The following is a 26,438-nucleotide window of genomic DNA, read 5'->3' as shown; positions in this document are numbered from 1 at the left end:
AGAATTGAATTCTTTAATATGGGAAAATTTGAAAGTATGACCATTGATAAAACAGTAACCACATTGCTTACTGCTATATATGGTTGCTAGGCCAAATCATTTCTGGAAAATAATATTTTTCTTCCTTTCCAGACTTCTCCCTAAAAGCAAATCAACAATACAACATTTGTTTTCCATTCTCTGGCTATCAACATCCATTGTAAAACAAAAATGACAAACACAATAGCATTTACCCTTATGATTAATTATAATTAGTAATGCCTTAGTCTATAAATGCACAGTCATGGTATAAATACTTTACAAATGAGATAAACATAGTTTGGTCATTATGACATCAATAAATGATGTTTGAAAACACAAGTGATTAGTTTTAAAACTCTTTTTCTTTTTAAAACAAAAAAATAATTAGTTGCTGGCTTCCGGTGGATTTGCAGAACATCACAATTACTGACATAGAATATCTACTCACATAGACATCAGGAGATTGTTACAGTACATTAAACAAATATTCCAATGCCAAAAGAAAAAAAACATTAAAACATCCCATTCACAAGGTCTGCTGGAACAGCCAGGTTTCAGTGAGCTTCCAGAGAGTCAGATTTCTAGAAAAATACTATTCTACAACACTTGAGAAGGTTCAATTTCTGTGATTTTTTATTATTTGAGGCAAGGATATGGAGAGGATCTGCTGTACCAGATCTTAGTGGATAGACAAATAAAATTGGATCTTTAGATCGGTCTAGAGATACAAGGTCCAAGGTCCTGAGCTGTGCAAGGGACATTGAGACAACCAAAGAGACACAAAAAGACAATCAGCACATTGATTGTATCTGAAAACCAACTGTCAACCACTGCAACCTTGAAATAGTAATGTTACATGGGTGAATATGATGTCTCCATCCTACTATTCAAGTTGTTGAATTCTGGATCAGCTATTTTTTCTGACTGCTCTTCAAAGCCATCTCCGGGGAGAACATTGCCATATCCAAGCAAGAGATAAACAAGGCACACTGATTATCATAACTTGTAGCTCTCTTGGTTTCTAACAATTCATCAGGACTTGGTCAACAAGTATCTAGCTCTGGATCCTGGTAATGTTTTCCTCTAGATACAATTTTCACAAAACATCTACTGCCCTATCTTTTGCTAATATGGTCTGGGTCACTTTAAGAAGGGTCTGGTGACTTTCATTCTCCAGATTTAAGTCAAAAAATATTGATGCTATTATTACTATGGTGTAGGCTCAAATGATTACAGAGACAACAATTTGGTTTAATTAAAGGATGCTTAATTATATGACACTTTCAGCAGACATGTGAATTCTCCATGCAGCTATAGTGGAACCTCGGGTCGTGAACGCACCTGTTCTCAACCAAATCATGTTCTGACCAAAAAATCCACCTGAGTTTTGAATCAGGTCACGATTCAAAAATCGGGTGGTGAACAAACCTGGCTGTGGTGATTTCCCCTTCTGTGCATGCGCAGTCAATCTGCGCATGCACAGTCAGTTGTGCTTCCGGTCATGACCAAATCGGGTTGCAACCATAGTCCTGGAATGGATTATGGTTGTGACCTGAGGTTCAACTGTAATATGGATTAGCCAGTTTGGCAACATCAGATAGAGCAAGAAATTTTTTTGTTATAGTATCAGTCAAGTTTCTAATGCTGATAATATAATGGACAGCATTAAAATTGGATATTAGCCTTCATAATTACTCTTAATCAGTTAGTAAATAGTAAACAATAAAAACAGTAAAATTGGAGAAGGAATATAATTTATTATATGACATCAAATGTATACAATTGTAATTATAATACAATTAACTACATTTGCTATATTCCCTGTTCAGCTTTGATATCTTACTGGCTTCCAAAATTCCAAAAAATCAGACATATTTAAAACATAACTTGTAATAACAAATATAAACATAAAATAAGGTTTTGGTACTGAAGAAATCAAAAATTAGAATTATAATTTAATGGTAGGTTCACTTTGTAATTTTTTTCTTTGGAATATTAATTCCCTTTAGGTTTTTCTTTTTAAAAATCTGTCTTTTTTATGATCACTGAAAGTCTCTCTCACTTTTTGCCGCCATCTCTCTTTGTTTTAAAATTAATCATATTTTTTTAAAAAATTTTTTTTAAAAAAAATTCAATACAATTTATAAAGTATGCGCATATACCCCCATTAATATAAAACCTAAATAAGATAGTAGCTGATTCATGTTTACTACTATTAAAGTTACTTTTTTGTATCAGGTTTCAGTGGTAAAATTAGAAATTAAATTAAAAACAATACAATTATTATATTTTTGTTATTATAGAAATTTCCATTAGATTTCCTTCAACAAGCATAGAAACAGCAACTTCATTTTTTTTTATTTTGACAACAAACATTAACAAATACAAACATAAAATATCAAATAAAACCATCTTTCCATTACATACAGTGTACAACTTCATTTCTGTTTACAACCGAAAGGATTCTAGATATCTTAGGACAGATGAAAAAATCATTTAGGATGCTAAATAAAAAATGTGTAAGAAATAAAAGTATATTCGTTAGGAGCTGGCCACAACATATCCCTTGGTGGATCTTTGCTTCCAGTATTTACTCAAGTATACTCCTCCTATGATGAGAACAGCCAGAGCCACAGGAACAACTGCCAAATACCAAGACAACTCGCGCTCTAGAAAGAAAGAAAGAAAGAAAGAAAGAAAGAAAGAAAGAAAGAAAGAAAGAAAGAAAGAAAGAATCAATATTAAACAACATACTATGTTTGGTTAAATCATTGTTTTTCTAAGCTCCCTGGTTCCCAAAAACACAAGTTTTATCAGTAGCAGATGGAATACAAAGTAACAATGTGTCATATTTATGGCAGTAAAAAGAAATGTGGTTAAGTTTTGTAAGAATATACAATCAGTGCACAGCTTTAAAACAGGGTAGGACAGATGCTTTGAAAAGCATGTAACCCTAAAAACTGCAAGCTTTTTACCCCTTCAATGCTGACCTTTGCTCTGAAAGTGTGCAATATTTTTAATTATCATGTTGCACGGATATAACGTACTTGATCTAATCTATGACTTTTCAGACGACAATGGGATACATTTATGCTACAGTTCAACGACACCCAAAGACCCATATGTTCCCCATTCTTGCATTTCTGCCAACTCCCAATTCATATGTGGTTGTGAAATTCCCAAGCCAATTTTACATGGAATTAAGGGATAATTCCATTTGCTGCTACAAATTTTCCACTGAAATAAAATTCCTTCAATGTTTTAGTGTACAGATTATAGAGCAGGGTTTCCCAACCTTTTCTATACTGCACACCCCTAGAATGTTTCTGATATATTCTTGCACCCCTTAAAAATAAATAATTATATGCATATAATTATACACTATAATTTTGAAGCGTCTAAACCCAAGTTTTCTCACCCTCTGGAATATCATCTCACACCCTTAGTTGGGAGCACCTGTTATAGAGCAAGCTCACAGAGGGTCAGATTAGGTAATCATACCTCTTCAGCCCTTATTCTTAACACTGGTACACCACAGGGTTGCATGTTGAGTCCCTTACTCTATACTTTTATGTGCATGACTGCATTCCCACTCATGCTAGTAATACTATTGCTAAATTTGCAGATGATACAACAGTGGTGGGACTCATCTCCAGGAGGGATGAGTCTGCCTACCGAGATGAGGTAGATTGGTTGCTTTCGTGGTATGGAGACAATAACTCGGTCCTCAACACCAATAAGACCAAGGAGCTTATAGTGGACTATAGAAAGAACAGATCAGACATCCAGCCCTTGCTTATCAATGGAGACCAAGTGGAGCAAGTGGCCAGTTTTAAGTTTCTGGGTGTTACCCTAAAAGAGGACCTGACCTGGGGTGCTCACATTGCAGCCCTGGTCAAAAGGGCCCAGCAGAGATTATACTACCTGAGACTTCTCAGAAAACAACAACTGAATGAAAAACTGCTGGTGACCTTCTACAGCTGCACCATAGAGAGTATCTTAACTTACTGCCCCTCTTTATGGTTCGCCAATTGCACAGTGGCAGATAGGACAGCGCTCCAGAGGGTTAATGTCATTGCCCAAAAGATCATTGGTTGCCCTCTCCCCTCTCTGGAAGAGGTTTATAGCTCCCCCTGCCTTAAGAAAGTTCAAAACATTCTCAAAGATCCATCTCATCCTGGGCATCCTTTTTTTGAATTACTGGCAGATGGTACAGGATAATAAAAACAAGGGTAAATAGTCTGAAAAACAGCTTCTATCCCAGGGCAGTAGCTCTTTTGAATTCTACTCTATAGTGCAGTGTTGGTGCAGTGTCGGGGGTTTACGGTTCAATATGTGGAGTGTGTAGGATGTGTGTTTGTGTTTATTTTCATGGTCATGATGTACACAGAAGATGGTGTTTGATTTCATTGTACGAGGTGCAATGACAATAAAGTAAACTAAACTAAGCCATTGCCCAACAGAACACTAGAGTTCTCACAAAACATTGGACTGAACAAATACTTTCAGAAGAACTCAGCAAGCCAGCTTGGGGAAAGTATTGGTGGGATGTTTATTTCAATTCAATAAAATTGTTGACTAAAAGTAATCTGATTCTTACATCAGTTTCCTATCCACAAATCTTGGAAAGGTTAGCCTCTCTCCCTCCCTCCCTCCCCCCCTCTCTCTGTCTATTTCATTTTCCATGTTGTAACTAGTATATTCAATCATGAGATATGATTGTTATTCTTTGCTTGAAGATAGTAAATGAGAGAACCCTTAAATAGTATATTATATCTTGCTCTGGTCTCAAACACTTAACTTGAGTCAATGTAAATGCTATTTGTATAGCTTACTTCTTCACATCAATGAAGGAAAATGCCCCCCCTTGTGAAGTAGGACGGAAATTGGAACCATGTCTGATTTCATATGAAAATCATTGTGATTGGTATGAAGAAGCTCACCTAAGAAGCCCTCCAAATGAGATTCAATGGCCTGAGTAGGGATGTGGCATTTACTGGGGAACTTATGTGATCTGCATGATGCATAGGTTGAGAAGTTTTGCTTATTAGCTGTATGTTATGGATTCCAGAGAGAATTTACAAAACCCATTACATAATAGCAATAAGCAAATTGTTGGATAACCTTTGGCAAAACTGGAAAATTTTGAATGCATATAAATTCCTCTCCTCTTTGGAAACATGCCAAGAGAAATTGTAATTATTTGAAAGTAAAACAACTTATTAGAAATCATGTAATATAAACATGACCTGATCATAAGTTATTCCAGACCTTTGGCCAGTTTATTCCTGAACTTTCTTTCTATATTTACAAAATGCAAAAATGAATAGCCATTATCAGAGTCATCGGAAAAATAATAATGAGAAAAAGATGGTAATAAGCATAATTGTTACACAAACCTTTCTTTTTTTCCTTGACTGTCACTGTTTGTATACGACTCCCACCAACGTTTTGTGCCACACATCTGAAATCAGTATGAAAATCAGCTTCTGTGATGGAGTCAAAGATCAATTCCACCTCAATAGATCGGTTGTTATTTTCTACAAATTGCCTAAGAGGGAATATAATCATTTATATTGTTAGTCAGAGATGCAGAAGAGCTCAGAATAATGGGCAACTGACTGAGGAATTATATAGCCTGGATTTTTTCATTTGGGAAAAAAAATAATTCCAAATGCAAAATAATAATAATAATAATAATCTCCTGCTATTTGACTTTTTTTCGTCTCATCTTTTTGTTCCTCTCTGCTGTTTCTATAAGAAACGTAAATGATGTAACTACCTCAGCACGCATCCAGTTATTATATCTCTTTTGCTCTAAAAATTATGTGTCTATCACATTTAAACTAGATTAAAGGGAAGGCACAGTTTTGGAAAAATGATTTTACTGTCATCCATCAGTCTACTTTAACTTTAATTGGCACTATTTTATTCACACATGCAATGTATCTTTGAAAAGTTCTCAAGTTATCACAATTTAGATGTCAAACCATTATTCCAAATGAAATTGGAACAAATGATATTTGAGATTAAACAAGTCCACAAGTCCGCAACTCTATGGATGTGTTCAAATACATTTTCCATTAATGGTGTTTTCTGAAGGGGGTTAACACAAACAACAAAAGACATCATGTATGGCATCATGCAAGAGACAAGAATTAAATAAAGAAATAATTCACTGATAGAACAGTGGAAATTAAAGTGCAATATATCCAAAAGTTGCATTTGAAAGAAAGGTTGTACAAGGCTTATAGATTACAAATCACAGAAACATAAGCCAGTTGTTGACGTGTAGATCTCCTATAAAGATATGACCTCATATAACCTAACATAATATTTCAACAACATTTGAATCAGATATCATCTAGTCAATGGGATAGTGTTTTAACCTTTATAGCAAGGGTATCAATGGATCTTAAACTATAACTCATACGACTAAAATAAGATTTATGGGATTCATTACTTTTGAACAAAAAAGTATTGTCAACATTTTTGGGAGATGTAATGAGGAAAATGCTTCTTAAAAAGATGTGTTTTTGCAGTATCCTATACTTACTAATTTTTGAAAAAAGAAAAAAATATAATTGTGTGACAAAAGCTAAAATTTTCAGATGATAATATTCTTGTGAACTATGTACCTCATTCTTAGGAGTCCCAAAGGTGCTTTTTCAAGAGGCAACTGGACTTGCTTATTTTTCTCTGAAGATGTTTCACTTCTCGTCCAAGAAACTTCTGTAGCGCTTGGATGAGGAGCAAAATGTGTTCTAAGAAAAACAAGGAAGTCAAGTTGCCTCTTGAAAAATCACCTTTGGGACAACTATGACCTGGATGATTGAGAATCATTCCAAGTCATACTTGGAATTTGACAACCAAACAACATTCCATGACTTCACTATGGCTAAAAGACTGATTTTGCAACATTAGAAAGATAAAATGTATGGTTCAATTTACGTAGTGGATTGAAGACCTGATTAAACTTGCCACATATGAATGGATTGCCTATAGATGCAGATTTTGTGTAGATAAATATAATGAAAAATGGGACATTTATATAAAGTACAAGTAGGTTAAAGAAATCTATAAGTTATTTACAAATCTATAAAGAAAGCTATAAGATATTTACAAAATATTATAAATTACAACTTATATATTTGTGCGTGCGAGTGCGCTGTACGTATGCGTGTGCATATATATATATATATATATATATATATATATATATATATATATATATAGAGAGAGAGAGAGAGAGAGAGAGAGAGAGAGAGAGAGAGGCATTCAGCTTTGTTCGGGTATTTTCCTACGTCATTGTAGTTGTGCTTTTAAAGTTGTAGCAACGTTTCAGCAGAATCTCATCTGCCATCATCAGGCTTCTGTATAGTGTTCATCTGTGTGTGTGTGTGTGCGTGTGTGTGTGTGTATATGTTTTCTTAAGTTTTCACGGGTACTAAAGGCCTCCAATAAAGTAACACAATGTTGCCAGCCAATCAAGATACAAATAGAGCCAAAAAACAGACAGAAGATATTAGAAACACCAATCAAGCAGAACACAGCAAACTCCAAGACCAATAAACACAGGCCAAGACTCCCAACCAATCAGGATGAAGAAAAAAACATTCTGGCACAGCAATAGGCTGCCCCAAATTTAAATCTGAAACCACTGTAAAAGTCTGACTCACAGATGAACAATATACAGAAGCCTGATGATGGCAGATGAGATTCTGCCGAAACGTTGCTACAACTTTAAAAGCACAACTACAATGATGTGGGAAAATACCCGAACAAAGCTGAATGCCAACCCCACAACCAATCAGAACACAGCCAAACCCCCTACCAATGAGAACACACCCCCACCCAATCAGAACACAGCCAAGCCCCCACCCAATCAAATCCCACCCCCACTAGCAGTTAAAAGGAAGAAGCAGCTGCAATCTCACATCACTCTGAGAAGCACAGAGCCGAAGACAGAAGCCTGAAGATGATGAATGAGACTTCATTGAAACGTTGCCTAGATACTTCGAATCTTACGCGGGAGAAAACCCGAACAACCAAAGATCCACATACAAATACCCGCGAGAACCTCAGAATATATATATATATATATGGATCTTTGGTTGTTCGGGTTTGGAGACGTGTTCTGTTCAGGTGGGGGCTTGGTTGTGCTCAGGTTAGTCTTAGTAGCTGGGGGATTTGAGTTGGTGAGCTGTGATCTTGCTGTTTGGCTTCGAGTTCGTGGTCGTGCTGCATCTTCATAGTGGGTGTCGGTTTGCTTCATGTATGGCTTGGAGGGGTTTGAAGTGGGTAGTGATGCAGCTGCAGTGCAGCTTCTGGTCCATGGTCGTGTCTCATCTTCTGAGTGGGTGTGAGTCTGTTTTCTACATGGAAGTGTGGTGGTGGCATCTTGTGTGGCTCTCATGGGTGTGGGTCTGGTGTCCTTCTTCATGTTAGGTACTCGTCTGTTCATGAGGGCGGGTTTCCAAATGGCTGGAAGGCAGGAGGTGTCATCTCGTTTGTTCATGCTGTGTGGGCATTTTTCTATCTCTATATATATATGTTTTCTGAGGTTCTCGCGGGTACTTACATGTATGGCATTCAGCTTTGTTCAGGTATTTTCCCACGTCATTGTAGTTGTGCTTTTAAAGTTGTAGCAACGTTTCGGCAGAATCTCATCTGCCATCATCATCATCATCATCATCAGAAGCCTGATGATGGCAGATGAGATTCTGCCGAAACATTGCTACAACTTTAAAAGCACAACTACAATGACGTGGGAAAATACCCGAACAAATGCCATACATACATACATATATACATACATACATATATATATATATATTCTGTTGTAATTTCTTCATTATTTTTAAGCACTTGTCTTTTTTCTTTCTTTTTGACAATGTATATATAGATGTTGTTTTTTTCTGTTATTATCTTAAAAGCAATAAAAATAAAAGACAACATTTACCCAGTTTCTCCTTCCTTAACTCTGCCATCTGGGTAAATGGTTTGTATATAACTGTTGTTAGCCAGCCACCAGACATCAACATCAGAATGATTATTTGCTCCAATGAAAACTCTACATGGGATGGTGAGGTGAGAACCTGTTTTGAAATGAAATACAGAGTTAAGGCAAATAAATATATATAGTCCAGAAAATATATGTCTACAGGAAAAAACCATCCCAACCTTGAATTTTTAAGGTATTTTCAGAAGAACATTTAGCAACCAGGATTAAGTAGTTATGATGTAACTCGACTTTAATAGGTTGGTTTAATTTCAGCATACTCACTGATTTTTGTTCAATTTTTAATTAGTCCTGGTATTAGTTCAAGTATGTACCAGAGAATACTGATTCTAGCTAGAGAAGAAATTAGTTCTATGATTAATTGCTTTCAGAAAGACAGCACGGTTTGCAATTCTCATGCAGTTACTCTGAAATACTGTAATGCTATTGGCTTTCAAATAGTTATGGGATCCAGGGAGAAATCCACTTCAGCAACTGCAAGTATGGAATTGGACAAGTACCCCAGTCAAATTAGTTTCACCTAATCAGGAGGCCAAATGTAAGCCACTGATTTTCATTTCATTAAAGTAACAGGCATGATCAAAGACCCAGCATGAAGCCCTAGGGGGAATAGGGATAATATTGCACACTGTGTTTATGACCACCTGATATAAGTGCAACACACACATCCCTGCAAAAAAAAAAAAAAACCGTACCAAAATATAAACATCCTCATTACCAAACCTTGTTCATCATTTGGCACTTGGGCATGGGTAATTGGCCACATTAGTGCCTAGAGGACTCTTCCATAGATTCAGTAATGAAAAAAAAAATGGAAATGGAGGTTAAAATCATCACCTTTTTTCAATAACTTTATGCAGGCAAGATTGCTCTCTTTCTCTCTCTCACACACACACCTCTGGAGTGTGGGAAAGTGAGCTTAAAACGGTTTCCCTTTTAGCAGTTCTAATCAAGGTGACTAATAATATAATAATATCTATTTGCCATTTGGGGCTTTTTTTTCTTTACCTTTTTTTCCTTATTGTTAGTGTAAGATGTTAGTTTTTCTGTTTTGTAATCTGTTCTTGTTAATAAAAGAAAATAAACATGTAAAAAGGTGACTAACATTGACCAGCATATCATAATGCCTGATAATGGATAGTCATAAAAAGAGTAATTTAAGCACTTGAACTTTTTGTTCATCAGTAATCTGTGACTATTCATGACTCCATATTATGTGTTGTAAGCACCATGGAATATCAATGTTTTTAGCAAACTCATTTTATGCCCAATTTAGAGTTTAATTTATTTTTACAACTGGCTTTTGTTTCTGTAAATAAACAATATTTTATTATCCCATTACTGATTGTAAAATATTTACAGAATGTATTAGCTCCAAATAGATTCTTCAGAACAACACTGAAGTCAAGAGAATAAAAGTATGCTGGTAATATCACTGAGATTTGAACAATTTACTCAGTATTGCAGTGCTTACCCAATATATGCAGAATTTAAAAAAAAAACAGTTTCAAAGTTATTTAACTAATCACTCCTTGAACTACCAATACCGCATCCCGCAACCCCATCCTTCTTGAGTCATGCTTCCACTCAAAGAGTCCAGAATCATGTGAGTCAATGCAGTTGTTTTGTACCTATGTCTTATTCCTACAGAGCAATCTGCTTCTGCTAGGACATATACTCAATTCATTCACAAATGAAGTTCTTTATTAGGGTTGTTATCTAGGTAGCTTGGTCTGATTCTTGAAAACCAATTGTTAAATTTCTGCTCATCCTTCAAGGAAGAGACAGAGACCCAGCAGGCTATGTTGAGCAGAGATCTCATGTTTTTCAGCAGTAAGTCCAGACTATTTGCTTTCATGCATTCATTGATGAACCTCATATTAGCCACATTCTCTACAAGCATGGCCCTTGTGATGCTAGGCTATCAGGGCTGCTCCAGCTGAGAACTGGAGTAGCCCTGATAGCAAATTGCAACACAGCCTAGCATCACAAGGGCCATACTTGTAGAGAATGTGGCTAATCCAGGACAAAGATCCAGTGGATCCTAGCCAATTGGAGGAGGAGAAAAAGAAATCCGATCATGACACATGTATCGTGTGGCATTTCTACTTTCCTTCCAAGGCTGTGGTTACAGAATCAGATTCTCCCTTTCCTATTGTTGGTTGGAGATATTAATGGTTTCAGGCGGAACTATCCACAAAATATTGCATAGTTGCTCCTTTTGACTACTGTTTGTATATTTTTGCCATCTAAGCAGCACAAGAAAAAAATGTTGGAAACTCTTCTTTCAACTCTGAAAAAAATCCAGGAATGAATACTAGGGACTGGCATCAAACACCTGGCTTGGATCTTCCCAAATAATTGTGGCTTCAATCATGGAACCTATCTAGCTAGACAGCAACTTCTTTCCAAATTTTGGGGAAATCTCTATACGGTGATGACTATCTTTGGTAATTTGAATAGAAGACCATACAAAGTTCTCAGGCTATGTGCAAGACCAGGATGTTTAAAAAAAACTTTTCACAAGAAAATTTGCATTGGTAAATCACATCTTCATTGTTTTTAAGAAACATCTGGATGTGTCCAAGAAGTCATCAAAAGTTTAACTCATTTACATTTTAGAAATTGATTTGAGTCCACAATGTATCATTCATTCAACATTTTGGACTTTTTTAAAAAAAATTGGCCCTGATACCGTGCTAACTAGTGAAAAGTCTTCTTCAATTCGAGCAAACCCACAGCTCAAGTATTCACTGTTAGTGTCCTATCCAACTTCTAACAAAGCCTGATTAACATCCAACCCCAGACAAGGTTGGCTTAGCTGACACATTTAGTATTAACATTAACATTAGCTGTAATTTCAGCTGGAATGTATCCTAGATTTGACAATTGTTTTAAGACTTGCCATGGCCCTGTCGGAATCTGATTCTGAGGGGGAGGCCGAGCAACTGACAAGGAGTGGGAGTGTGGCTCCATTGGCCATGGAAGAAACTGGGGAAGGGCAAAGTCTGGCTGGGCAGAGGAGGGGAGAGGTAGAGCAAGGCAGAGGGAATTCAGAGGAAGACCCAGGCCCACCCCCTCTTCATCCTAGGGCACACAGGGAGAAACGAAGGGAGCAACGTGAGTTGCGTGGCTTATGGGGGATGAAAGGGCCCTGATTCCTTTCATTAGCTACAGCTGGGAACACAGTGTTTAAAAAGGGAAGTTGTGTACAGCCAACTGTTGAGAGCAAATTGTGTATCATCTTGTATTGTTGAGGTTATCTGGGTTTCTGGCGTCTTCCCAACTGTATGTGTTTTGCTGGCCTTTCAAGTTTGCAATTCCTTATCCTGCCCTGTCAAGTTAATTGCTGCAGCGTGATTTGTGTGGATTTTTATTTACAGTTTGTATGTACTTCGTTTTCAGTCTGAATTTCCTCCACTTAAAGACTGTTCTTCGCAGAGTTTTTTTCTACAGCCAAAGGTAACCTGAACATTGGGAGCAAAATTGGAGGTACTGAAGGGACTCTCCTTACTTATGTGACTGTGTTGCCTTTGTGCCATCACAGATGTTTATGAAGAATGGACTAGCATTGAGCGTCTAATCTGGTTCTGCCCGAATCAGAAAAGCAGTTAACATCAGGTTAACCATTGCCCTCACTGTGCATAAGTACCTTAAATAAATCATTGGCCTTACCAAGAGCAACTGATGTAATCCTTTCATTTGGATTGGCAATCAAGGGGATATTTTTTTCCTTTTTTTCTAGTGAAAAAATCAGGGAAAATCATTAGATGTTTGAAACAATATATCATCATTACAACATGCATGCATTCTAATAACTGCTATAACAGTAGTGATCTTTTCCATATAAAACTGAACATCAACAATCAAAAATTTCAAAGTCAATATTTGGCCTCGGTTCTGGTTCTCATGTTGGACTATAATCTAGGCTGCAAGTAAGCTATTGTAATGCAGTAAACCAGTTTGTCCCAGCTATAGGCAGCAAAAAAGGACATATCTTATAGTTTGCAGGAGCAGCTTTCTGTTGGCAGAGAGTTGAAGCATAAGGGTTATTTTATACTACCCAGAGTCAGTTTTTGTGAGATGAATGACTATATAAATTTGATTCATTAATAAAATAAAGATAGCCTACTCAGCCTAGAAGTTCTCCAGAAATATGAACCTCACTTCCTACAATAGCTGATCCTTTAGGCTTGCTGGGACTAAGGCCAAAAATCTGCACATTTCACAGTGATTACCCAGAGATCAATAGGATCTGAGGAAAACAGGGTATCATACAGACATGCTAGAGTTCACAAAAGTGGGATATTGCTTGAGCCTATCTTCGTATTATACCCTGTGGTTTAAGAGTTGGGGGTTATCCACTTGAACATGCTTATTAATATTTCAACATTATGCACTCTTTTCTACAATTAAATGGTGATCATTTCCAAGGACATGGAGTTAGCAACAGAATACCCACAGCAATTCATTCATTTTGTTTCTATAATCATCATGGTCTTACAATTCAGGGCATTTAAAACAGGAAAGTGCATATCCCCAATCTGTTTTTAAAACCATGGTTAGTAAGTAAAGTTGCTTGTTTGTTTGCTCAGTTTAACACAGAGGTGTCAAACTCAAGGCCTGCAGGCTGAATCCTGTTCGTGGGGTGCTTAGATGTGGCCTGTAGGGTAAGGTGACCAACTTTTTTACAATGAGAAGGAAGACACAAATAAATTGAAGAAAAAGAAAGAAAGCCACTTGTGCAGGGTGCCCTCTTGCACACAGCACACTCTCTCAAAACAATTCTCCTGTGCGGAGCGCATGCTTCTCATAATCGCATCTCGCTGCACTGTACCGAGCCTTGACGAATCATCATGTCAAATACAAATATGTCACATCACACACAATGGATCGGATCGGCATTGATCAAATACAGAGATTTTTCAGATTAGTCTTCAAATATCAGAAAGGAGGACATGTAGGAGGACACTTTTTGAGAGAGGACAGAACTTACAAAAGGAGGACTGTCCTCCCTAAAGGAGGACGGTTGGTCACCTTACCATAGGGCCACTTTGGAAACAGCAAAGGACTGGCCCATGGTGCCCCTGCCACCATAGGCACTCTGACACGAGTGACATCAAGCTGGCCATGCCCAACCTCGCCATGCCCATTCCGGCCCGTTGAGATCAAATACAACCCTGATGCGACCCTCAATGAAATCAAGCTTGACACCCCTGGTTTAGTATACTGAGAATGTAGACAAACTCATAGAGCAGCAAATAGTGTGAAGAAGTAAAATACTGAATACAATTGCATCTTTGTGAGCTCCAGACCAAAATTAACTAATTTGGCCCGCTAGACAGCGGGAGAAATGGGGGCTGTAAACCAGTAGGCCCATAGTTTGTCCCAGCTGTAGGCAGAAAAAAAAGGACATATAGTTTGCAAGAAAATGCAAACCACCAAAATAGTTCTTGTTCTCTTCAAGTTACAAAAATAAAAAAAAACAAAGAACAAAGGTTGAATATGGGATAGTTTTCAGAATCAGACTGGGCAGTTGAAAGGAGATAATTGGCCTAGGAATTAGCACTGATGCATGCTGGGGTATAGCAAATATTGTAAAGTCCATTTTCAGTGCTACCTTTTACCTCACCTTAGGCCTTTTAAGTGGCATGGTGGATTTCTTGTCTTCGCTACTTAAAACATAGAGGTAAGACCCTTCTGGTCTTTCTGAATTTTATCGAAGATCTCTGCTAGTTGGAAACATTTTAACATTGGCAAAGAGGAGAAATGTGCTGTTTATTAGTAATGTTTTTACACATTACTTCCATCTTTTGGCTACCTATAGGCAACACATTCCTATGTTGTTTATGGTTCAATCATCAAAAAAGCTAGTTTAAAAACTTTTAAAAAGAGAATGGGACTGAAGCCAGTTTTTCTTCTGAAGAAAATCTCATGTCCTAGTTTATTTTTTGTATCACTAAGTATATCTATTTGCCTGAAATTATTTCAAACAGCTGTCTTTGGATATAATTGTTGGATTTCTTTGTTTAAGACATCAGTTTTAGCTTCCATTGACAGTTAAGGATTTATGCTGTCACTCCATGAAGATATTTCAGAAAGTTATCTGAAGCAAGTAGCTGGAATGTTGTACTGGTTAATCTTGTAATTTTGGCATTTGACAGCTCTAATGCTGAGAACCTTGAAGATAAGGAACTTTCTGTTTACATCTTATCCTCCCCACCCCACCCCAATTCTCTGCCAGATCACTTTCTAGCAAACTATTTATACTTAGAGATAAGCAGACTTTGTGCATCTGCAATTACATTGAAAAAGGTTGGTTTAATCAACTGATGTACAATTATACATACTATACATCTCTATTTCTTTTACTATATCATACTTTTGGTCTTATATCAAGAAACAAACCTAAAAATTGAGAGTAACTGGTAAGGCTGATTGCAAAATGTTTACATATCATGTCTAGCATCCAATGGAATAGCCTTATTTGAAAACTCACCATTGTGCCATCTAGATAAATGCTTTCTACCCTGGCCACAGCTTGTAAGAGTCACAGAAAGGAATTTTTCACCACCTTACCTGGAACTAACATCTAACTCTAAAAACTTTTTTCTTGAAAAATTGGTCCTCATAATGAGCTACAGCACCATCTTCTATAATTTGCAAACCTACCTCAAGTTATAAAATTTATCCTGATGGAAACTCAAGCAACTGTTAATATCACATTTAATAGTTATAACTACTCCATTCACTCAAATAGTTTTGAGTGTTTTTGTGTTTCTTTTACCAAGTATCTGTAGCTGAACAATTCTGGTAATATTATATTGTTCCTTTTCAAACGCGAAGGTCATTTCACAAGTATAATAGCCTGAATCATGCATCAAAATAGGATTGATCAAGAGATAATTAGTGCCCTCCAGAGCTGTAAACTTCTTATTATCCATGTTCAGACGTGTAGAGTCCTAAAGATGAAAAGAAAAGAGTATTTAATGGTTAATTGTAGTATCAGACTTGCTTCAGTGCAAAGATGCCAGTTTTCCTCTTGCATATATTTTTTTCATTGATTTTGGGCTATTTAAAATGTCTATTTAATGATCATACTGTTGACGTGGTGACACTGATCTTTGGAGATCACCTGCATTGATATCACTTCCACAATGACTGAATTTTGCTATGAAGCAGAGGTGGTATTCAGCAGGTTCTGACCAGGTTCTGCAGAACTGGTAGTGGAAATTTTGAGTAGTTTGGAGAACTGGCAAATACCACCTCTGATTGGAGATTTTACAGTATTCTATTCTATTCTATTCTATTCTATTCTATTCTATTCTATTCTATTCTATTCTATTCTATTCTGTTCTGTTCTGTTCTGTTCTGTTCTGTTCTATTCTATTCTATTTATTTATTTATTTGGTTTGTCAATTGCTTGCAAGATAATAGGTATAAGTAAAAACATAGTTAGGAATACATGGATACATGTAAGAAAAATAAAAGAAACAATAGGACAGGGACGGTAGGCACGTTGATGCGCTTATGCATGCCCCCTACAGACATCTTAGGAAAGGGGTGAGGTCAATAGTAGAAACTCTAAGGTTAAAGTTAAAGTCCTTTCCCTACCACACCTACCAAGCCATGCCCACAGAACCGGTAGTAAAAACAATTGAATCTCAAAACTGCTATGAAGATAGTGGAGAAATGGTCATTGTTTAATAGTCAGCACTTTTGGGGGGGAGGGGAATCAATAATATCTTAAAATGCAAGTGGAAAAAAAGTCTACAATGTGGTGAGAGCGGTACAGGTTTTGAAAACAATATTGCTGAATTACAGTGAAATGGTGATGTGAATCAAACAAAGCTATAACACAGGCCTCATTTAGACTATAACTGAGGGTTGGTCACAAGTTGGTCACTATTGAATGTCTCATTCTATTCAGTTTATAATGTATAACATAGAGCTGATCAGAGGTGGTATTCAGCAGGTTTTGACCATTTCTGACCACCTCTGACTGGAGATTTTACAGTATCCTTCCCCTGCCATGCCCACCAAGCCACGCCCACAGAACCGGTAGTAAAAAAAATTGAATCCCATTACTGGAGCTGATGATAGTTACATAGTTCCCTGAGCTTAAGACAGAATATAATGATCAGAGGTAATGGAACCAGCAATACAGCAAGCTCTGAAGAACCACAGATTCTTTACCATATTTAGTGAATTTTGAATATTGGAAATTCAAGTTCAAATCCCCATATACAAATTTAGAAATGATGTGAAAATAATACCTTGTACCACTTGAGTTCATAATTAGTATTGTTTTGTATAAAATTTTCCAGGTTAGGACAAACTATCTTTCCGGAACTAAGCAGGAATGCCTTCTGAGGATAGGAAATATTATTGGTTTCATTTCTCTTGACGACTTTTAAATGTATTGACACTTTAGCGCAGTAAGAGGAATTCCTGCAGGAAAAGATAAATTCATAATGAGCGATTGCAGCATTAAAACACAAAGATGAAACTTTTCATTTTTGATTACTCATATTTAATCGTTTTAGACAACATGTAATAGGAACACCAGAAACTGGACAGTACTGACATACTGAATTGTGTCCCTTGATTTTGCCCTGCTCACACAAAGCCTGGTGTTCTTCTTTCACCCCCACACTCCTTAGAGTTGGGGGGTTTTCTGGAACAGAATGAGAGTTCGGTGAAACCCCAGACTAATTTTTTTACAACTGATTGCCGAACTCATAAGTAAGCATTCTCCTTATCATTTTCTCCAAAAGAAAACAATAGTAAAGTCCTAATCTTAATAAAGCTAAGTGTAGCGCTCATCTTAATGGTGGCATAAATATGCCCAAGTGCAACTTCACAGAATCAAAAGCTGTACCTGTATTTGCATCCATGTTGAAGGACATAACTACAGACAGATCTCAAGTAGGTCTTTCAGGGTACTTGCTTTTTAAAATGATTTTTAGCTCTCATAAAAATGAAAAAGTAACTTCTAAAATCTCTCCAATGCAAAAAAAATAAAAATGGTGGGCCACAATTATTTATTTTTGTTTATTTATATTCCACCTCCATTATTTTTACAAGTAGCTCAAGACAGTGGAACATATCCTATTTTTCCACAACAACAACCCTCTGAGGTGAATTGGGCTGAGAGAGAGAGAGACTTACCGAAACTAGCCCAGTTACCTATAAATCACATTTTTGCACTCTAAATCCAAAGCCAGTGAAACCTTTTTGCTTTTCTATTTGCAGTGGGAGGAAACTGACTGGAAAGTTTAAAAGTACTAGGTGTGTGTGTGTGTGTGTGTGTTTGTATAATTTATCACTCTTAAATGTGGTCCATACATTAATCAAGAATTATATGCAGTAGTAGTCAGCACTGAATTACTGAATTACTGAAATGATGCTTTATTTAGCAGGCCACTGAATCATGTTTTGGAAATTCTAAATTCTCAAACTCTTCATTTGTAGATATTACAATATTACAATAATGGTAAAAATTATATCTAATCTGATTTTTTTTCCAATCCTTAACACACACTAGTTTTGTAACTCAGGCATTCTTTCATTATGGACACCATTAATCCCTAAATTGGCAACCACTAAATATATCAAAAAATCAGGGAACCTGCACAATCTGACATAAACTATGTTCACATTAGTCCAAATTTTTTTAAAAAAACCAATCAGTTCACATAAATATGCAAATTAAAAGTATTTTGTCCTACTCCTTTCGCCTAAATTGAATAATTAAGCTTTGTGGTAATAAAACTGGACTGATGTATTTTCCAACAGTGTAATTAACATACATGAAATATATTGTACAATGTTCCTCCAAAGAGTATACTGTGAGTGCTGTGTTAGTACTCTAATGCCTTTTCCTCTAACCTCTTACCTACTCCTGGCTAAGTGCACTTTCTTTCCCAAGTTAAGCTATGTAAAATGGAATGATCCCATGAGTTGTATGCTTACCTTTGAGTGCAGATATATTCCCCACTGTCCTGAAGAATGGTTGGTAAAAGCCAAACAGCATCACCTTGTGACATTATTCTTGGTCCCTTGAATCCTATGGGGATAATACCCGATGAATCTTTTTTCTCCCAAGTCAGGTTAAGGGATAGATCAAAAGGGTTTGTATTTTTGAATTGTAGACATTTTAGGACTGTGGGTTCTCCTTCCAGGACAAAAGTAGGCCAGGAGTATATGGTGTAATCTTGGCAGTTATCTGCATAAATACAGAATTACTTTGTATTAAAAAAAAGGGGGAGAGAAAGAAGAACCAGGAGATTTCCATGGATTGTCTATCATGATGAAAACTTTCACCTGTATTTTCCACACGATGGATTCGGAAGGCAGAAATGTTGAGCATGTTAACACTGAAAATGCACAGGAGTCTGGGCACCACTTTCCATAAGAAACAGGAAAGAGAAAAATCAGGAATAACATATGGACACCTGCAAATGAAAACAAAATTCCAGTAAGCCCTCCATATTACCAGCAACAGACTTTCTTGACAAATATGTCCAAGTCAGGGCCAAATTATGAACTTGGAAACATTTGAACAACATGCAGCAATGCAAGCTGCCTTATGGTTGAGATGGACAACTTACTCTGTGCTTTAGAATGACACAGGTAGCCGGTAGCATGTGAATACTAGACTCAGAAAGCTCTTAGATTCTGCTAAGAAATGCTATGGAAAGCCATGTTGCTGCAGTGGTTAAAGGCATCAAACTAGAAAACAGGAAGGAGACAGTGACTTCGAGCTCTGCTTCAGGCACAAAGCCAAACAAGTAATCTTGGCCACTCATTCTCCCTCAGGCTTGGAAAGAAGCAAGAGCAAATCACTTCTGAAATCTTGCCAAGAAAACTGTAGAATCTAGTCCAGAAAGTCACCAGGAGTCAACACTGACTTGAAGTACATACTCATATAGAAAGGAATGCTAAACATGCATGCCATTTCTAATGCTTTGCCATGAAAAGAATCACACTTCTGTACTAAGGTAGCTAAGCAGATTGGAGCCTTCCTGGTGTTTTAAACAACTCCCACAGTCTCTTCTTATGATTATACTAGATGAGTCTAATGCAAGCTGAAGTCCAAAACTTCAGGCTCTGTGGTGGCTGCATACTAGAATGCTCAATACAACAATCATAGCTAAAAGTCTACAGGATTGTGGTTATCTCTTATCTCCTAATATGGATGTGCATCCTGAACTCTGTACTGATGGCACATCAAATAACTGGAGAAATTTCATATGCATGCTCTCAGTTTCCTCCTTGGTGTTCATTAGCAAGACTGTGTCTCTAACTTTGAGATTTTGGATCATGCAAAGTCCACCAGCACTAAGTCCTTGATTACCAGAAGTCAGATGTGGTGGGTGGGATACATCATCAGAATGGACCACCACCATATGCCTTGCGAATTGTTTTATGGTATAACCTGGAAACTGGGAAGAGACCTCAAGATCATCCATACAAGAACTACTGGGTCACTGTGAAGGAGACCCCATGCCACTGTGACATCCAGTCAAGGGAACTAAAGCTGCAGTTGCTGAGGGAAGCTACTGGCAAGTCCTGTGCTATAGGAAGCCTCCACTGGCTTTGAAGACAAGTGCCTCCAAAAACTGATAAAAAAAACCATGAACAGCATCACAAAATAACATTCACAGTTATTACAACAATGGATTTCTAGTACTGCACTCTGGGCTTCCATCTTGGGATTACAGACCTCCCTCCATGTTGAAGTGCAAAACAGTATGCCTTCTTCAATCCTGAAGAACTACCTATATTTATATCTCTGTTTGAGTTTTGAGTAAACCAGAAACATTAAAACAAGAAGGCAAATCATGGTACATAAAACTTCAGAGCTTTGAGGTTGTACCTGATGTTGCTTCTGTTTACATCTGAAGAAACTTAGCACCCACCCCTCCCAGAAGACTAAAATGTTTCGAGGAATATTAAAAAGGCAGAATATTATATTTCCTTGGATGAGAAAAAGAGAAACAAGTTTTTAAAGACAAAGAGTAGTTCTCTTCAGCTCCCTTCCCCCAGCAGATATTTGGTACCCATTGAGAAAGACTGGGCCAGCTTATCTGCAAGACAAAAGGCCTCCAGCTCCAGGGTGATGGGATTAAGACATGACCCTCCAGGACATAATAGGATTATCTATCAGCAGAGCTCACCACATGGCACAACCAAGCCCTTCATTGCATAACTCAGCAAGGTTCAACCAAACTTATCTCAGACAAACTCCTAAGATTTGCACATGACCTCTACAGCAGCCAATAGAATACATGCCCTTGCCACAAGAACAGGAAACTCAAGTTCAAAGCCGAAGAGATAGTATAAATATCTCTCACTCTCCACTCCATGTGGTCAGCTACCCAGAATCATACATACTTTGTGGTTCTTCTTCATCATTAAACCATCCTTCTAAGCAGCCTCCATGTTTCCAGTGTCTTTCTCCTCACTTGCAACTGAACCCAGATGAACATTTCTTCCAACACACCTAATACAAAGAATCCAGCTATCTTTCCTCCTCATCAACTAGTTTATCTTTTGGTGGAAGTAGGATAGCTGGGGTTCTCACATAGCAGCTATTTTGTTAGTCCTCCTAGCATAGCAGAGGAGGCTGAGAAGGTGCTAGTCTCTCTTCTTCTCCTCCAATTCCTACCGTTTTTACCATTTTTGATGGAAAAAAAATCATAGTGTCGCAAGTATCTTGCCCATCTCAAAGAGATTGGAGAACTTGTCTCCTCTACTACTTTCATTTGAATATATTGGCTGGGGGAGGGAGTCAATACTAAAATGCCTATAGGATGTTTAGAAGAACTCCACACTTTTGATAGCAAAAGTGTAGTGGAACTAGTTTATTTCCCTGAATAGAACAAGTTAATGAACTGTTTGGATTTCTTGCTCAAGAATATACTTCTTATTGCTACATGGCTATTGTTTACCAGTTAAAAGTACTTGAACTATATTTCTCAAGGCTTAACCTTGAGGAATCTGAATACATTGTACTTTATTCATTACTCAATAATTTGTTTCCTGCCTGTTCAAATTCGCAATTGTGATGTGAAACTTGAACCTTGCATCATGCATGCTGAAGCTGGATATAACTCAGAACTGGGGGGAAAAAACATGAAAATGCATCCATGGTCCTTCTCTGCAGTGCAAGTCTCTGAATAAAATTGACAGGCTTTACTTATGTGCCTGTTTGAAGTCCCACAAAGTCCTGCAAAGAAGAATTGCACTGTATTTTGATTCATACAGAGTGCTAATCCCTTAATGTGAATGGTTGGGCTTTGGCAATTCCTTAAATTGCATGACAGTACTGCAATTTATAAATTATGTTTTCTGCCTAAGTGTGTGATAAGTGGACCCCATGCCCTGCTTTTTATTCAACCAACAGTTAAGCAAATCATGGGGCAGGAATAAAATTACGATTTAAATAGCTTTGATATCTGCAACAGCAGACATTCTTTTGGCATTTGTAATTTCAGATAAAACAACCCAGATGAAATAATCCCTAGTGACATTAGGGAGCAGGTTATTGGCCAGAAAAAAAAAATTCTCCTAGTGATAGTGAGGTATAAATGAGAGGAAAAGTGGGGAATGCTTTGGCATAGAATCAACAGGAAACATGTAGCAATTGTTCATACTAGGGGTTTAAAAACTCTTCCTGCTCATAACATACTTAATAATACTTAATACTTAATATATATATAGCATACATAATAAGTTAATATTAATATAATATACTTAATATCCTGCCTCCTGTTGCATTTGTTGAATAAGATTCACCTCTAATTGATCTGACTTTTGTATGATGAGGGAAGCTACCAAGGCTAAGAATCAGACATGAGCAGCAGCCCAACGGGACTGGTGAAACTTTTAAACCTTTTTACAGAGCATTTTGCTACTCCCAGGTCACATCTGACCTTTTGTCTGTCCCTGTCTGGCCCCTGTGAGGTCAGTCAGAAATTAGAAATCAAATGTAATCATACGGCATGCGTGCAATACAACTGCATTACTTTATATTTTGAAAGCAACTTCTATTTTCGTTTCAGTTTACATATGCACATCTGTACATGCCTACACACTTTCATAGCCCTATTGGTTCAGCCCTCCACAACTGTCCCAGTTTGTCATTTGTCCCCCTAGGAAAATTAGTTGCCCACCCCCGGCATTTAGAGTAGTATGAAGCAAGACTATTTTTTTTTTGCCTCAGGCTGAATTGGACCATTAATTGGCGATGATGATCCCATCTGAACAAACTGCATGAGCTGCCACCACTGAAAATCTGCTCAGTGTCCCTACTGGGATTATGGCGGATTGGCTTTCGCCTGACTATGCAAAGCACTCCGTTCAATAGAGCTTAGTCTACTTATTCCCTTAAGATTTGGGCTTCTAAATTGCCACCTGCAAGTTTTAACAGATCCTTGATATGAAGGTTCCCCTTCTCCTCTGATTCTAATATTTTTACTCTGTTATAATTGAAAAAGAAGAAGAGCCATGGTAGCACAGTTGTTAGAAGGCTACAGGATATTTCTGCTGCAGCCAACTGCCTGCATTTTGGCAGTTTGAATCTCACCAGGCTCAAGGTTGACTCAGCTTTCCATCCTTCCGAGGTGGGTAAAATGAGGACCCAGATTGTTGGGGGCAATATGCTTGACTCTGTAAACTGCTTAGAGAGGGATATAAAGCTTTGTGAAGTGGTATATAAGTCTAAGTGCTATTGCTATCATGCAAAACAAAATATCTTTCTTAAGTAACTTAACTGGCAGCCACTGCTTTGGAAGAGGGGTTTTTGGGGGGAGGGGAATGAACAAAGGTCAGCAGCATTGATAAAGAATATATTAGGTGGCTTGAGATGATGGTGAGGAATCCCTAATCTACAACCATCAAGTCACTATAACCAGACTTCCTCTCATCTAGAATCAGCACGGTATTTGATCATGCTGTCTGATAATTCTGGATAATTCTAAGTGAGGGCCAGTCATTTATGAGGCTAGAGAGTTGGAACCAATCTCATTTCTATTTTTCTCATTACTTCTACCTTGTATCTGTTGTGTATGTCAGCTCATAACAACCATGTATTGTAGATGAAACCATATTTTGAAAGAGTGACTAGCCTCTACTTTGTTATAAAGGACAAAACCAACATTTTTATACTCCATATAATTTTCCTTTTGTTGTATACGAACAAAAGAAACAAAAATAAGAATAGTCTCTTGCTTATTGAATTACATCCAGTTTTATAGGCAGGGGTATTTTTAATTTTTGAAAATGTATATTCCCACAAATATTTCCAGAATGTTCTCTACGTATGATTTATTACAACATTTAAAAATAATCACGCTGCCTTCCATTTAACAGTCAAACTCCCTGTCTTTCTACTACTCTGGCCACCTAACGATGCAATCAACTAATTTCTCTTCCACTTTAAAAAACAACAACAACCACCCCATTTTATCTTACCTGTAGCTCTTCATTGTCTGGCCTTAGAAATATTCAGATAACTACAACATTTTCTTGAAACAGAAGAGTAGATGGTCTTAAATACCCCAGAGAACTCGCAAGGGAAATTTCCCCACATTTCCCAATCAACATTTGTTAGAAAAGTCACTTGAAGAATACCTTTTCCACATGGTGTAGCAATGTTGTGGTGGGGAGCATGTGTGAGTTTGAATCAGTCCTTGCCAAGAGTAAGCATATTGCCCAAAAGAGGGGAAATGACTGCTACATACACACAAAGTTCCTTTTTTTGTGTGTGTGATGCTGTTTCTTTTCACCAGTGAAAATTGATTGGTTGTTGCTGCTTAGATTTTCAATGAAGTTGAAGATCTGCCATTCATAGGAGACCTTCATTGAAGTAGGTCATTTATTTAATTAATTGAAAAATGTGTTCATTTACCTCAGATTATCATTACGTTCTCAAGCTTTATTGGCTTAATCCACAAAATTTTCACTGTGTATCTCTAGATATCTGTGTATGAGATATCTACTTTCCACAACCCAGGTACAGTTAGAATAAAATAAAAAGTGAAAGGAAACTCTTGGGGTAATCACAGATCTCAGGAATAGTTTGCTGCATAAACTTGAACCGCAACAGAAAATGTTTCAGCAAAAACTTCCTACAGAAAAAAAAAGTCATTAAACCCCAAATGACTCAGGGAGTTCAAACGAAACGATATCTACATAAAATATATATTTAAAGACATAGCTTCCTTCTCATCCATTTCTTCAATTGTGTGGGAATGGAGCGGTTGATTAAACCTCTCATTTGCTTTGTCATAGACTATGACAGCACTCTGGTCTGCTCTTATTGTGAGCAATTGCTGACATTGGCTACTTTCTCAGGGAATCGTGGGTGGCAGAAGATTTTCATGAGGTGTCAGCCATTTCAGGAACAGTCCCAGTTTTTTGGAAAAACAACAGTTGAAGATTGTGCAGTTCCCCTTCCTGAGATGCCCCTTCCAGCATTTCAGAAAGATGCTGTTCTGAAAGGTTCTGCTTTACTTTATTTTTAGGTAATTGCCATTATTACTGAGATCTGATTCTTTGATGACTTGCATGCTTTCCATTGTTATAGTGTTTTCTGTATCATACAGTATTAATTCCATAATCATCTAGATCAGATGTCAAACTCGCGCCGTCATGGCGTCGTCACGTGATGTATCAGGATTTCTCCCCCTTCGCTAAACCAAGCAGGGGTGGGGCCAGCACATGGCACATCTGCCCCGCGGGCCATGAGTTTGACACCCCTAATCCAGATTGCAGAAAGGTCCAAATATAACATATAAATAAATCAACCAACAAGAGAAATGAGCAAAGCCATTGCAAAGCAATGCCAGTAGCAGGTCTGAGAATTAGTGCCTCTTAGCAAATCTGAACACCAATTTCCCACAAATTAAAACAATGTACCATAAGTATAATAAGTCAAAACACATGTACATGTGCAAATAATGTTTTACAATACCTTTACGCATGATGTATCTAGTAGCCATTCAGTTTTGATGTATGCATCATTGTTTTTCTAGTTCTTAGTGGATTTTCATGATCCATTGAGGGCATAATCTACTTCTGAGGTTCTCATCACTTCCTTTTAATATGTTATCTTGGTGTTTCTGTTTCACTTCATAAAAGGGATGGTGACCACAATTCAATCATAATAGGAATTAAAGGGATTTTATGAAATAATACTGAATAAGTGAATTATTCATCTAAATCCATTCCCATCAACAGAATAATGTAAACCAACCAGATTAGCTGAGGCAAATACTGTGACTTTTAAAAGCTATAATTCTGGAAATAAGAAAGCAAAAAAAATGTGGATATATATCATTTATACAAAACCTTGTATTAGCAATAAAAGCTAATATATCTTAGATAT

At 37.2% G+C, this 26,438-nt stretch overlaps 1 protein-coding gene and 1 long non-coding RNA gene across 3 annotated transcripts in view; one reads left to right on the top strand and one right to left on the bottom strand.

Moving 5' to 3' along the window:
* The window catches only part of LOC148125138 (uncharacterized), an 88,447-nt gene that overhangs the window by 41,783 nt on the left and 20,226 nt on the right, over nt 1-26,438 (top strand). The window lies entirely within an intron of this gene.
* On the bottom strand, nt 1,759-24,776 carry IL1R2 (interleukin 1 receptor type 2). Of its 2 annotated transcripts, none has more exons than XM_026707395.2 (9): nt 24,683-24,776; nt 19,370-19,500; nt 19,019-19,271; nt 17,320-17,494; nt 15,831-16,005; nt 12,719-12,784; nt 8,984-9,119; nt 5,421-5,572; nt 1,759-2,690 (listed from the first exon to the last, which is right to left on the bottom strand). In XM_026707395.2, exons 1-9 carry the CDS (start codon nt 24,691-24,693, stop codon nt 2,563-2,565), a joined length of 1,227 nt encoding a protein of 408 aa, XP_026563180.1. In that variant the 5' UTR covers nt 24,694-24,776; the 3' UTR covers nt 1,759-2,562. The 2 variants fall into 2 exon arrangements, with proteins under 2 accessions (XP_026563180.1, XP_026563179.1); XM_026707394.2 differs by having other exon boundaries at nt 24,524-24,771.

This window comes from Pseudonaja textilis, chromosome 8 (assembly GCF_049901715.1).
Source record: "Pseudonaja textilis isolate UNSWEBS1 chromosome 8, rPseTex1.2, whole genome shotgun sequence".
In the NCBI taxonomy this organism is placed as follows: Eukaryota; Metazoa; Chordata; class Lepidosauria; order Squamata; family Elapidae; genus Pseudonaja; species Pseudonaja textilis.
Note: the sequence above shows the minus strand (reverse complement) of the source record. Positions and strands in the feature narration are given on the sequence as shown.

Bases quoted from the DNA above. Each gene is read 5' to 3' on its own strand.
- IL1R2 (XM_026707394.2), bottom strand. The intron at 16,006-17,319 runs GTATTATTTTCA...TTTCATCTTTAG, and splicing joins ATGAACTCAAGTGGTACAAG to GACTCTACACGTCTGAACAT. The intron at 9,120-12,718 runs GTAAGGCCAATG...ATTTCAAAACAG, and splicing joins GATTACATCAGTTGCTCTTG to GTTCTCACCTCACCATCCCA.